Consider the following 15961-nt stretch of genomic DNA (forward strand, 5'->3'; position numbering starts at 1 on the left):
CATTGAACTTTCAGCGCTGTAACTTTGCAGATACTGTTTATGCTCAGGCAGCAACATTACACACTAACTAAAGTTAAAAAAGTGAATTTGCATGCAACCACCTCTTTAAAATTGACTATTTCAAATTGGAAAAGTGTTCTATGATCAGACGAGTCCAAATGTGACATTCTTGTATGAAATCACGGAAATCGTGTCTTCCAGGCTAAAGAGGAGGGAGACCTTCCAGTGTGTTATCAGTGTTCATTTAAAAAGCCAGCATCTCTAATGTATGCGGGTGCATAAATGCAAACGATATGGGCAGCTTGCATGTTTTGGAAGGCACTATATGAATGGTAAAAGGTATATAAAGGCTTTAGAAATTATTTTGGCCTTGCCCTTGCCTACTCTTATCTCTGCTATGTCTGAGGTAAGCCATGTCCTCCTCATTACCATACTGACAAATAAATGTAAGAATAAATAAATACTTAAATGTAAAAATAAATAAATGTAGGAATTAATAAAATTATAAATGAATAAAAATAAATAAATAAATAAATAAATAAATGTGGGAAAAATAAATATATACATAAATAAGGAAATAAATGTAAAATTATTATTATTATTTTTGTTGCTTATTTGCCTATGGAACATGAGCTAATGATGACAGAATGTAAATTTTTGGGTAAACTCTCTCTTTAAATGTTTTTTTTTTCCTGCATCAACCCTTAACAATGTTTATTTAAATTATTAGAAAGTATTATAGGCTATACCTTTACATTTTCGAAAGTGCCTCCGATGCAATTACATAGAAACGTATTATTATTATTTATTAATAATAATAATAATAATAATTATAATAATAAATACATTGAAAACTCATATCTGTGGTCAAATATGGACTGAAAAAAGGTTAAAACCAAATATGAAGTTAGTTCAAGTATTTTGCCAATAAACACCGTCAGATATTCAGATATCCCCCGGATGCGCGCTTGTTCAGTGTTGTTGCAGTATCTGCTGTACACAAATATGCACCGGTGGCGGCGCTGGACGCAGATGTCATGACAGCACGGGAGAGAGGGTGTAGTCTACATAGAACTACAACACTGATGAGTTTCCACGACCTTTAGATTGGATTTCACGGAATAACGGTGTAGCCCGGGAAGCACCTTTATTAGGGGAAGCAAGAAGACGTTTCAATTTGTTTATCTGGGAGAAATCAGCGCATCTGGATATTGTAGGTAAGGTCAGAGGATATTCAGCATCATCACAGGCTGTAGATAAATGGACAAATGGGCACTAAGGTCTATTTCACGCTGCAGACAGGTTGATGTTTTGCTACATCATAACGATTATTCTACATAATCTATAGGCTACTGACAGTTTGATATGTGGTTGAATTTCGCGAATAGATTCCGATCGGAGATGTCTTAATTCAGCTACCAAATGTTACAAATAACCGTAAATTCTTGGATTTGGTTCACATGTACTGATGTCACATTCATGTCTGTAACTGAGAAGGAGAAAGAAATGAAGGCTGCAGAACGCGCCTCTCTCGTGATGGTGCGACGGCAGCTGATCCCTCCATCACCAAATCATTGCTGCTCAGTCACTTTTGATGATCGTATGGATCAGATGTAGGCCCGATTTAATACAAATGTGACAAAATACACACAATTATACTTGCATGCTGAATCATATTGTCCACTAGTATGAAAATAATCTATTGCGGGTGTATGGCATATAGGCTAATTGATTTTACGCTTAACGTTTCTTATTTGAAAGATAAATTATCTGTGCAGGCCTGGTTAAATATATTTTGCTTATTAGATAGGCCTACATGGCTTTGGCATATATATATATATATATATATATATATATATATATATATATATATATATATATATATATATATATATATATATATATAGCCTATCTTTAAAACCCACACTTTTAATATGCTGTTTAGAAATAATATAAATGCCCCTTTATTATTGAAACAGGCTACCTTTTCAAACTAAATCTGAAAAATATTCCGACTTGTCTAGACAGTTCTAGCCTAACGTGTTGGGCACGTCTGCAAATATGCTTCCATTTTGAGTGCACAAACTGAACTTCGGTTAAAACAAGAACGCATTATGGTTATAGTTCTTTGACATTATATGGTCTTGCACAATTCTGTTCGTTCCAATAGTATCCAGCTGCAGCTCCGCAACACACCAGTTTCAGAACCCCATCCTCAGGACCGGAAGTGAGGGGCGGGGCTTAAACAGTCATAGTGCCACCATATACTGTGTCATTTTCTTTTGTCAAAAATAAGCTGTTTTCACGTGGATTTTGATCGGATCGATGTCTACAATATTTAACAACAACACTTTTGAATAAAGTCACTTTTCTGTTCATATGCATGATCTACAATTATCATCATTTTAAAACATAGCCTATTGATCATGCTTAATATCAATAAATACAAAGACAGTAGTTTATACTTTTAACTATACACAGTGTTTATTTAAAAAATATTAATAAATGTATAACATGTTGTAAAGTGTTTCCCATTTGACTATAGATTATTTCGTTCACATTTATATTGTTACAAATAATACTGACAGAAAATAGCCTATGAGATTTAATGTTAATGGACACAAACTGTAGTTTATTGTTACTTCAAAAATACTACTAATTTTTGTGTTCTTTATATATCAAGCCTAATACACTCCTAACATGTTATATGTATATCAATATCCTAGTATATATCATGTTACATATATCCTAGTTTTAGCTAATGCTACATTGAATAACACATTAAAATGAATTCTCCACCACTGAATAAGATGTGTCCTTGTGGACATTAACACTGAATCTGGTCAATGAAAACAAATTAACTCTATCCCTTCCTTTAAACTGTCAATGTTTAATTAGGTAGGCTACTATAATATTACACCATAAGACATTACTTGACTTTTCCCCTTCTAGTATTAAAATGTTAAATAAAACCTATATTTCCTCTCAAGACACCATTTTTTTACAGGATGCAAAGGGGTTGACTCAACAAAGATGAGTGTGACATCATGGTTCCTGGTCAGCAGCTCTGGTACTCGTCACCGTCTGCCACGGGAAATGATCTTTGTTGGCCGGGAGGACTGCGAGCTCATGCTACAGGTAGGGTTTTAATGTGCCCTTCCATCCCTTGAAGTGTAAAAAGTGTGTCTCAACCATATTTGTGAATCCATCCGGAACTGTTGCAATAGTGTCAGCTTAGTGTTCATGGCTGAACACAAGCATGTTTTCACAAATGCTGCTCAAACATTGTTTCTAGAAGACAAAAAAAGATAAACTGTGCATACATTTCAAATGTAACATGCCTTAGTAAATGCTTGACTTATTTAGAGTTAATGTGTGTGTGTGTGTGTGTGTGTGTGTGTGTGTGTAAAAAAGTTTAAAAAAAAGTGATCTGCAACATGTGTTAATTCATTTCAAGAGTTTACTTGATCATATATCCACTGAGCAAAGGGGGGTAAACAAATTTGGCATTGCAATCACAATCAAAAGTTTGATCTTGAAATGAGTTTGAGCTCTTGTAGCCAGGATTTACTAAAATCCCCCTTTTGTGTCCCATGAATGAGAGAAAACCATATTCTGAGATGTTGCAAAATACTTGCAAGACACACTCAGGCAAGATTCATAAAGCAAAAATGTGGGACCTGTTTAATTGTTTTAAAGATCCAACTTGTTTACTTTGCTAAAAAGGCACTACAATTTCCAGCTGAATTAGGTGGGAGTCCTCAAACATTTATGTTTATTTATGAGTATTACTGTAATTTTGGCATCAATCAAATATCCTGTAAAAAATAAAATAAAGAATCATCAAGATGCCTAATTTTGATGCCTTTTTTCTCCTTTAGTCTCGTAGTGTGGATAAACAGCATGCTGTTATCAACTATAACCCTTCCACAGATGAACACCTTGTCAAGGATCTTGGAAGTTTAAATGGGGTAAGCTTTGAAACAAAGAGCAACATGGCAATTGTGACTAAAGCTCAGAAAACTGTCATAAAAATACGAGTGAATTTTTAAAAAAGATTTATTTTGGCAATTTTGCCTTTATTGTGACAATGAAGTATAGAGTGGATAGTATAGAGTGGATGGGAAGTATTAAGAAACAAAGGTCACTCAAAGCGCAATGGCATGATGACTCCGATCCTTTGAATATTTCTATTTAATAATTGTTTAATTGACACATCATTCTCAATAAACCTGTCTCTGGTGTGAATTCTCAGATCTTTCTAATATTCAGATCTAATATTAGTTCTGACCTGTAAGACTGCCAGAATAATAATCATACACTGTTGGCCAACAGAGAACTGGCACCCCGACTGAGCCTGGTTTCTTCCAATGTTTATTTTTCTTCATTATGCCACCAGATGGAGTTTTGGTTCCTTGCCACTGCCGCCTTTGCTTACTCAGTTGGAGATAGACTTACGAAACCGATTCCAAAAAAGTTGGGACACTAAAATGAAAAATGAAATTATGCATAAAAAAATGCAATAATATACAAATCTCATAAACATATTTTATTCACAATTGAATATACATAACATATCAAATGTAGAAAGTGAGACAATTTGAAATATCAGGCCAAATATTGGCTCATTTTGGATTTCATGAGAACTACACATTCCAAAAAGTTGGGCTAGGTAGCAATAAGAGGCCGGAAAAGTCTTTATTTATATAACGTTTTTACAATGACGATTTTTCTAAAGCAGCTTCACAGTGCGAAACAGGAAAATATTTAAAAAAATATTGAAAATATTGAAAAGTTAAATGTACATATAAGGAACAGCTGGATGACCAATTATCAACTTATTAGGTCAATTGGCAACATGATTGGGAGTAAAAAGAGCCTCACAGTGGCAGTGTCTCTCAGAAGTCAAGATGGGTAGAGGAGCACCCATTCCCCCAATGCTGCGGCGAAAAATAATGGAGCAATATCATAAAGGAGTTACTCAGAGTTTGAAGTTATCATCATCTTCAGTGCATAATATCATCCAAAGATTCAGAGAATCTGGAACAATCTCTGTTTGAAAGGGTCAAGGCCGGAAAACCATACTAGATGCCTGTGATCTTTGGGCCCTTGGACGGCACTGCATCACATACAGGAATGCTACTGATGGATATACATATGGATATGATACTGATACAGTGATGGAAACCACAACATGGGCTCAGGTTAAATGGGCTCATGGGCTCAAATACTTCCAGAAAACATTGTCAGTGAATACAATTGCCATTCGCGGTTGCCGGCTAAAACTCTATAGGTCAAAAAAATAAGCCATATCTAAACATGATCCAGAAGCACAGGCTTTTTCTCTGGGCCAAGGCTCATTTAAAATGAACTGTGGCAAAGTGAAAAAATGTTCTGTGGTCAGATGAATCAAAAAAGTTTGTTCCCTTTGGAAAACTGGGACGCCATGTCATCCGGACAAAAGAGGATGAGGACAACCCAAGTTGTTATCAGTGCTCAGTTCAGAAGCCTGCATCTCTGATGGTATGGAGTTGCATGAGTGTGTGTGGCATGGAAAGCTTACACATATGGAAAGGCACCATCAATGCTGAAAGCTATATCCTAGTTCTAGAACAATATGCTCCCATCCAGACGTTTTCTCTTTTGGGGAAGACCTTGAATCAACATGACATTGCCATACCACATACTGCATCAATTACAACATCATGGCTGCGTAGAAGAAGGATCCGGGTTCTGAAATGGCCAGCCTGCAGTCCAGATCTTTCACCCATAGAGAACATTTGGTGCATCATAAAGAGGAAGATGTTACAAAGAAGACCTAAGACAGTTAAGCAACTAGAAATCTGTATTAGACAAGAATGAGACAACATTCCTAACCTTAACTTGAGCAACTCGTCTCCTCAGTCCCCAGACTTTTGCAGATTGTTATAAAAAGAAGAGGGGATTCCCCACAGTGGTAAACATGGCCTTGTCTCAACTTTTTTGGGATGTGTTGATGCCATGAAATTTAAAATCAATTTATTTTTCCCTTAAAATTATACATTTTCTCATACAGTTCTTATACAGTTTTGTTTTTATTTACAGTTTTTACAGCATCCCAACTTTTTTGCAAATATCCAAATAAATGTATAGATTTAGTACTGAACTAAATTACTTATCTGCCCACACGGTCGCTGGGTGACATCACCTTTTTCTCCAGAGCAGCTTTACACCCGAATCAAATTCCAGTGCATTATTTTCCTGTTAACACTGTGAAGCTGCTTTGAAACAATCGCCATTGTAAAAGGCGCTATGTAAATAAAGTTGACTTGACTATATGTTGGCGTTGGAGGAAAAAAAAAAAAATCTTCACAGTATTTATATTTATTCAAGACATTGTGATGTCTGTTTCAAAAACTGACCACTGAGATGAATCTTTCTTGCAAAGTGCACTGCACAGTGCCTGAAAACATAATATTTCTGGACTTCTAGAAATAACAGAAATACATAAATAAACAAATAATGAAAGCGATAAATAAATAAATACATATTTCAGTATACCCTCTATATATACTAAGACTGGTGATGCTTGACTGCATGAATTTACAAAGCTCTGCAGCGAAACATGATTGTGGTGGAGGGGGTGTGGTTTAGCGAGGTCTGAATGATAACAGAGATTTGGAGAAAGATAACGTAAATACGTTTATATTGTTTGAGAGCGCTGTGAGCGCGACCTTATTTTGTTTGTTCCATGTGAGTTCTGAATAAACATGAGTCCCAGTCATGCCAACCCTTGTTCCTCCTTATTCTACGAACTTTGTTACAGTTACGAGCTTTTGTCCATTTCGGATTAAATGAATTCTGACGTTTTGGCATGTAACATTATGATATGACATAGCCAGCACATCATGATTGTTTGTGTTTTTAACCAATGATACATCATGTTTATTTGACACCACTTTCAGCCAATCATTTGTTTGACCGGAGATCTCATAGCATTAGATGCTATGCTGCTATGTCCCAATAAGGATTCTAGAGCTGTTTTTTTATGGCTGAGTCAGCGCGACTCCAAAAAGGACACTCAGCAGGCATTCAGTAAAAATGATACGTTGGATTTACTGTTTTTTTTAACTGGGTTATGTTGAATTTAATTAACATTTAATGTTTCAGTAAACTTACATTTTTTAAGTTTATTTCAATGCCATTTAGTTGAATCAGGTTAACATTCTTAATTTTGTCCAAAACTATTAAGTTAAATTATTCTAAAATGAACAATAAACAAGAAAACTTTTTACAAAATCTTGGATTTTGAAAATGGTTTTGTTGCATCCATGGCATGTCTAAAGTAGTTTTTTTTAAAAAAAATATTATTAAAACTATTAATTAATTATTATTAGCAGGTCCTCACACATGCATCACTTCACCACAGTGGTAAACTCCAAAAACACTAACATAACACAAACTTTTTAATACCAACAATAAACATTAAAAAGTCTCTCCATTTTCTTATCTTGTTAAAAATGCATAATATAGCACTCACTGGTAAAAATGATGTGTTGGGTTTACTTAAAATATATATGCACTATTTTTTGCATCATACTTTTTAAGTAAACCCAACTTGGAATAATTTTATTTAAAATTAACAAGAAAAACTTTTTTATATTTACTTAAATATTTGAGTTCACTCAACATTCTTTACTTAAAAATATATGTAACACGATAGAATCTACTAAGTAATGTTAAGTTAACAGAACTTGCACATACGTGCATGTTACATATATTTTTAAGTAAAGAATGTTGAGTGACAATTTGACTCTAAGGAACATCCATGAAGCCACCTTCATGATAATCGTCAGTCTGTGTGCTGTTCCAGTTCCTCGGGGTCACCATGACTATCCTAAAGAAAAGAATAGCAAAATGTTTATTTACTTACAACATTACTTGGTGTAGTTTCAGATTGTTTCACAGTGGGGAAAATATAATGCATTAAATAACAAAATGAGACAGAATGTACTGAGAAAGAAAATACATATATATTTAATAAATAAAATAAATGTTACAGTTTATTGTTTCATTTACAGTTTTTACAGCATCCCAACTTTTTTGCAAATATCCAAATAAATGTATAGATTTAGTACTGAACTAAATTACTTATCTGCCCACACGGTCGCTGGGTGACATCACCTTTTTCTCCAGAGCAGCTTTACACCCGAATCAAATTCCAGTGCATTATTTTCCTGTTAACACTGTGAAGCTGCTTTGAAACAATCGCCATTGTAAAAGGCGCTATGTAAATAAAGTTGACTTGACTATATGTTGGCGTTGGAGGAAAAAAAAAAAAATCTTCACAGTATTTATATTTATTCAAGACATTGTGATGTCTGTTTCAAAAACTGACCACTGAGATGAATCTTTCTTGCAAAGTGCACTGCACAGTGCCTGAAAACATAATATTTCTGGACTTCTAGAAATAACAGAAATACATAAATAAACAAATAATGAAAGCGATAAATAAATAAATACATATTTCAGTATACCCTCTATATATACTAAGACTGGTGATGCTTGACTGCATGAATTTACAAAGCTCTGCAGCGAAACATGATTGTGGTGGAGGGGGTGTGGTTTAGCGAGGTCTGAATGATAACAGAGATTTGGAGAAAGATAACGTAAATACGTTTATATTGTTTGAGAGCGCTGTGAGCGCGACCTTATTTTGTTTGTTCCATGTGAGTTCTGAATAAACATGAGTCCCAGTCATGCCAACCCTTGTTCCTCCTTATTCTACGAACTTTGTTACAGTTACGAGCTTTTGTCCATTTCGGATTAAATGAATTCTGACGTTTTGGCATGTAACATTATGATATGACATAGCCAGCACATCATGATTGTTTGTGTTTTTAACCAATGATACATCATGTTTATTTGACACCACTTTCAGCCAATCATTTGTTTGACCGGAGATCTCATAGCATTAGATGCTATGCTGCTATGTCCCAATAAGGATTCTAGAGCTGTTTTTTTATGGCTGAGTCAGCGCGACTCCAAAAAGGACACTCAGCAGGCATTCAGTAAAAATGATACGTTGGATTTACTGTTTTTTTTAACTGGGTTATGTTGAATTTAATTAACATTTAATGTTTCAGTAAACTTACATTTTTTAAGTTTATTTCAATGCCATTTAGTTGAATCAGGTTAACATTCTTAATTTTGTCCAAAACTATTAAGTTAAATTATTCTAAAATGAACAATAAACAAGAAAACTTTTTACAAAATCTTGGATTTTGAAAATGGTTTTGTTGCATCCATGGCATGTCTAAAGTAGTTTTTTTTAAAAAAAAATATTATTAAAACTATTAATTAATTATTATTAGCAGGTCCTCACACATGCATCACTTCACCACAGTGGTAAACTCCAAAAACACTAACATAACACAAACTTTTTAATACCAACAATAAACATTAAAAAGTCTCTCCATTTTCTTATCTTGTTAAAAATGCATAATATAGCACTCACTGGTAAAAATGATGTGTTGGGTTTACTTAAAATATATATGCACTATTTTTTGCATCATACTTTTTAAGTAAACCCAACTTGGAATAATTTTATTTAAAATTAACAAGAAAAACTTTTTTATATTTACTTAAATATTTGAGTTCACTCAACATTCTTTACTTAAAAATATATGTAACACGATAGAATCTACTAAGTAATGTTAAGTTAACAGAACTTGCACATACGTGCATGTTACATATATTTTTAAGTAAAGAATGTTGAGTGACAATTTGACTCTAAGGAACATCCATGAAGCCACCTTCATGATAATCGTCAGTCTGTGTGCTGTTCCAGTTCCTCGGGGTCACCATGACTATCCTAAAGAAAAGAATAGCAAAATGTTTATTTACTTACAACATTACTTGGTGTAGTTTCAGATTGTTTCACAGTGGGGAAAATATAATGCATTAAATAACAAAATGAGACAGAATGTACTGAGAAAGAAAATACATATATATTTAATAAATAAAATAAATGTTACAGTTTATTGTTTCATTTCTGTTTTATGGTGAAATTGATTTACTGGCATCTATAAAGTTGGTTATTGAGCTTAGCAGTAGGGATGTCAAAGCCCTATTCAGATGGTAATTGTTGTAAAAATGTAAAAATACATTTGCATGGCACTTCAGTATCATTATTCGGTATTTGGGTGGCGATTTTAATTCACGATGGAGTATGTTTTGTGGGAGGATGATTGCTGTAAATGAAATTTCATATGCTAATATGTGCAATAATATCCTATTTATTATTTGATTATTTAAATTTCCTGCTTAAAAAATAACAAGATAGATGTGCTATAGTTTAAAAAGTTGTCTGTATTACATTTTATCTCAAAATGATGCATCACCAGAAAGCTAAAATCTCTGCAAATGTTGAAAATGTTTTAGATCCCCATAAGAAACAGCCACTGTCGAATACTCTTCACTGGCTTCACTCTAAAAAAATGCTTGGTTATGTCAGATTTTTAATTTTCAAGCTATTTTGGTTTAATTTTAAGCCAGCCATACAGTATTTTTAAACAATTTAAAACCAGGATTAAAAACCGCTGCCATATATTGCGTTCAATGTATTCCAGACACTCACCTAATGCCTGATGACATTATCAGCACTGTCAGAGGTACACCATAAAACACTGAATCAACTTTGCATTGAATCAGTTCTGTGTATTTCCACAGGATTGGGCTGAAAAGTACATGAAACAAAAAAGTTGATTTTCATAGATACACACTTGTTTACATCTAAACTGACTGAGAAAAAATATTTTTAAAGCAGAGAAATCATCCAAAATGTAGAACATATCAGGTTCACCTTTATTTGGTAAAGCCAATTTGTCAAAAACAATTAATAGTCAAGTGTGAAATTATTATTTATAAATTTTTTACTTCCAAGAATAGATCTAAGAGGATGCACCATATCCTGCTATTGTTGCACCATAACTGTTTGCACTGGAAGGACAAAAACAATAGTATTACAACACAAATGATTACGCTAACGTTTTCAAATTTCTTACATATTTTTAGAGCTGTGTGAAAGCTCAGTGCATGCACTTAATGCATAATTATGCATTGTGCAAACTCCATAATTTTACCTTATACAGTTTTCTTGAATACATGTAAACATAAGCATAAGCATGTACACTCAACAATAAGTCTGCTAGAAGCATGTACATTTATAAAATATACACATGTGCAAACTGGTTTCTTTATTCATGTGCAATAAAGTTGATGTATAGAGCTAGAGCTATCACAAGGTTTTCAAAAGTAACATTCTGATTGTTGAAGAATTCATCGGAAATTCAAAATATAATTTTAACGAATCATGACTACTAATGCATTAAACGAGTGGATGTTAGATGACATGACACACTTTATTTTGTTAATATAAAGCTAAACTTAGCATATCTCCTTTCACCATCTTCACCACACTGTGCTTCAGAAAACATTACATTGTACTTCTAGTTTAGGAATGCACCCCTCAAACACAATAAATGAGTGTTAATGAGTGTGAATGTTTAAAAAAGTCAAAATTGAATATTTTACTTTGTTAATATAAATTTAGCTTAAGCTTACCTCCTTTCACCATCATCACCACATTGTGCTTCAGAAAACATTGCATTGTGCTTCTTCCAGTTAAGGAACAAACTCCACTAATACAATAAAGTGTTAATGAATCTCAAAAAAGTTAAACTCTAATATTTTACTTTGTTTTTTAAAAAAGACAGCTTACCTGACAGAGTCTTCACCACATCATGCTTCAAAATGGCTCTAGCTTCTTCTCATTGGCTGGATAGAATATTTGAATATCACGCAGCTCACAAATACATAAAATGTTATGTTGGCGTTTCTTAAATTTAACCAAGTTGTAATGCTAGTTGATGGCACTTACGTTTTTTTGTTTACTTTACGGATACACTTATGTTCCCCTTTTAATTAAAATTTTGTGTTGCATATGCTAGAATATGTTAAGTAGAGCTTGAAATGTTATAAATATATATATATTTTGAGTTAAATCTATTTATCTTTATAAGTAATGGATGTTGAGCCAACAAATCGTTTTTTTTCAGTGCTGTATTTAAACATTTACTCTTCAAATTCAGCCCCTTTGCAAAGCATGATGGGAAGTGAATGTCCAGTTTGTTTGGGTTACTTGATTGAATCATGTTATTTGAAAATAAAAACATCAAGTTATGTTAAAGAGTAACGGTTTTGTCAATATAACATGATGCAGTTACATTTGAACCAGAAACCTGATATAATGGTGTTAAATCAAGATGAGTTACTTAAATAAAGTGAACAGCATCCTGCAGTCATTTTTTTGAGTGGAGGACAAATGAGTGTCCAGCTTGAGGCTGTATGGGACGCCGAACAGGGGGCTTAAATTCTGGATGTATGGTCACCCAGGTGATGTCATTTCGATCAAAATAATTCTGAAATGAAGTTTGTTTGGAGTTTGTTCTGGGACTTCAAACAGCTTACCAAAACAATCTTTTCCAGAAAGAACACCTTTGGTCACTAGTTGGTGGGTGGGCAAGGTGGCTCTGCCTTCTTTCACGTGGAATTCTTTTCCAGTTCATATGTTCAGTTTCGTTGAAATCAGACTTCCAGGAGTGAAAACTTGAACATACATGAGAGCCACTTTATGGTAGAAAATTAAGTATTACTTACAGATGAAAATGAGACTTGGACACTGTTATTCATGTTTAAAGCAGCTTGATTTTAAGCAATCCATTGTGTATATACTGTATATATTTATTACACAGTTCTGTGAAATACTTTATTTATTTAATTTATTTATTTGATTGGGACAGTGCATGTTAATGAACAAACATGGAATACAGGCATGTAAACATGCCTGATTGTAGCTAAGCTAATTTCCATCGTTAGTCCCTCAGGCTAAGGTCACACAGGTCCCAAAAACATTACAGAAATAAAAATGTACATCTACATAAGGTGTAACGTTTATCAATAAGTTGTCTTATAAACAATATTCACATAAGCCTCAAAAATTCAATCGGCTTCACAAACACTCATCCATATGCACTATTCCACGTTACCACCTCGGACAGACAGGACTGTCTGACCGAAGGTGGTTTACCTGTGGGGTAATATCAAGTCTCCTCTGTTGGAGGCTCGCGTGGTCCTCCTTTAGTGGTGAAGGAGCGAGGGAATGTAAAACCTTGTATATCAGACAGACCATTTTCAAATTTATATTATGAAAATCCAAAAGTCTATGTTTTTTTAAAAACATGACAGTAGTGATGGGATAGCGATTTTTCATCAAATACTTTAATGCCTTTTTGTAGAGACTTTCTATGGTTTGAAGTGTTGTTGGCCATGCAAGAGACCAGGTAGTCAAACAATAGTCAAAATGAGAAATAATCATTGCATAAAAACATGTTTTAGCAGCACCCATTGGCCACAGTTAAATTATTTTGAATATGTCTGAAATTATGAAGATTGCATTTGACTACCTGTGCTACTTTTTTACATGACTTTTGAAGCAAAATGTTGGATCAAGGACTACCCCAATATATTTAAATTCTGAGACCAGTTCAAGTTCCATTCCATTCAGAAAGACATTTGATTTAGTTACTTCGAAATGACATTTTGAAAAGTACATGCACACAGTTTTTCTGGTGTTCAACAGTCTGACTACCGACTTTTCTGCTATCTTTGATGGATAGTAAAGTGTAGTATGCTAATTGGTCTATAATGGGTAGTATGCTTTTTCTACCATAAAGTGGCTCTAATAATGGGTAGTATGCTAATTTTCATTGCAGCCACTTTCCAATCTGCAGGGACTATAGAATGTTTACCAGAGGGTCCTTGTCCTTGTATACAAAAAAATTATATTAAGACCAAATGCATCAATGGCTTTTGAATTTTTCATGCCAGTAATCATTTTTGTTACTTCACAGTCTGAAATTTCAGTGATTTTAAATAAAGACTGATGTGGATCAGTAGCATTGTCAGAGCACAGAGATGCTGCGTAATCTCTTGCACAGAATTTATAAAGAAACTGTTTAGATTGGTGGATCTTTAATAATCGAATCATTAATCTCCATTTCCTTATTATTTTTATTTGTTTGTTGGCCAAGAAATTTATTAAAATTTTGCCATACCAATTTTCCATTGCCGTTTGCAATCCTTTTGCAATCTATTACTTTAATGAAAAAGTTAAAGGCCCTGTGTTACCTTGTTTCGCATGTGGGTTAACTTCTAACGGTCTGTTGCCACCTGATTTCAAAAATGGCTTTAACAGCAGGTTTATTACACAGTTCTGTGAAATACTTTATTTATTTAATTTATTTATTTGACTGGCACAGTGCATGTTAATGAACAAACATGGAATACAGGCATGTAACAAATCTGGCAACAGATTTGTACATTCTTTATTCAGACGTGGCAAGTGGCACCATTTTTTTTAACGTTTAAATCGCCCTCTGCTCGAAAGGGTGGAAATTACATCCTTCAGAGAATTAATAAATGTACTGCTACAAAATTCAGGATTATCACCAGAGAGGATTGTATCCCGGTCCAGTGATGACAAAGCTTTTGCCACATTTTGTCATTGGATGTTATAAACTCAAAGGGAGACCTGTTATTTGTGGAATTAAAATTAATCATTATTAACCCTTGACTTGGACAATTTCCTAGACTATTATAATATTATAGTATAATATTATGATCTGAAAGACCAGTCAGAAAATTATAGGATCTAATTTGTCACGGTTCTGTCACGGAGGAAAAGGCTGGATTCATTGATTAACTGAACAAAAAATATACTGAAGAAATCTTCAGCCAAACAGCAGTCCAGACAGGGAGAACAGAGCTGCGCGAATGACCCCGAGCTTTCCCAGTAGACGGCTGCGATCCAATGGCAGAGGGTCAGCACCAAGTTCAGCGAGAGATGGAGAGAACAGAGAACACAGCTGTCTTGACGCTAAAACACTGGAGTCTGCAGACACGACAAGACAAGGCAAGACTGGTGAAGCGCAACAAAAGGAGTCACGACGAACTCGAAGGCATGAACGATAACGGTCAGACAAAAGACAGCGAAACACGAGGATCTATAAAGGGAGGATAATGATTAGATAACACAGACCAGGTGAGAGGACAGATGATCTAACCAGTGGGAACAGGTAGGGGCGGAGACACGAGCACGTGGCGAGCAGTCAAAACAAAGCCACGCACCCACACAAAACAATGCAAACGCTAGAAAGACAGGTGATCAGACACGAGACCCGACAGTACCCCTCCCCCTAGGAACGCCACCAGGCGTCCCAGAGGGAGGCTTACCTCGACTCCGACGAAAGTCCCCGATCAACGAGGGATCCAGAATGTCCCGGGACGGCACCCAACACCTCTCCTCTGGACCATAGCCCTCCCAGTCCACAAGATATTGAAACCCCCTACCGCGGCGCCACTCGTTGAGTATCCTCCTAACCGTGTAGGTAGGGGAGCCATCCACAAGACGAGGAGGTGGGGGATTGGGACGACCGCAAGCCGGATTAATGGGAGAGGAAAACACAGGTTTAACCCTAGAGACATGAAACACAGGGTGAACCCGACCAAGAGTAGGGGGAAGTTTGAGCCTGATAACCACCGGATTAACCACCTTGGTGATACGGTATGGACCAATGAATCTGGGTGCCAGCTTACGAGAGGGCACCCGGAGAGGCAGATCCTTGGTGGAAAGCCATACCCTTTGACCACACACATAGGTTGGAGGAGAGGACCGGTGATGATCGGCTGCTGCTTTAGTTCGTCTTGAGGTTCGGGCCAAAACCCTCCTGACTCTCTCCCAGGTGAGCCGACAACGCTGGACGAAAGCCAGGGTGGACGGAACTGCAGCATCGGGTTCCTGTGATGGAAACAAAGGTGGCTTATAACCCATAGAACACTCAAAGGGAGACATACCTGAAGC

General features: G+C 35.2%; 1 protein-coding gene across 5 annotated transcripts in view; it reads left to right on the forward strand.

The window, feature by feature from the left end:
• The first annotated feature begins 992 nt into the window (after positions 1 to 992).
• The window catches only part of cep170bb (centrosomal protein 170Bb), a 55352-nt gene continuing 40383 nt past the window's right edge, over positions 993 to 15961 (forward strand). For 4 of the 5 annotated variants that reach the window (XM_067417413.1, XM_067417416.1, XM_067417417.1 and 1 more), the window contains exons 1-3: positions 993 to 1217; positions 3008 to 3138; positions 3882 to 3971. In XM_067417413.1, the coding sequence (XP_067273514.1) occupies positions 3034 to 3138; positions 3882 to 3971 (195 nt within the window). In that variant the 5' untranslated portion in view covers positions 993 to 1217; positions 3008 to 3033. Of the gene's footprint in view, positions 1218 to 2990; positions 3139 to 3881; positions 3972 to 15961 lie in introns of all 5 variants that reach the window. The other variant, XM_067417414.1, reaches the window with a different exon arrangement.

Source organism: Pseudorasbora parva, chromosome 15 (genome assembly GCF_024679245.1).
Source record: "Pseudorasbora parva isolate DD20220531a chromosome 15, ASM2467924v1, whole genome shotgun sequence".
Taxonomy (NCBI): Eukaryota; Metazoa; Chordata; class Actinopteri; order Cypriniformes; family Gobionidae; genus Pseudorasbora; species Pseudorasbora parva.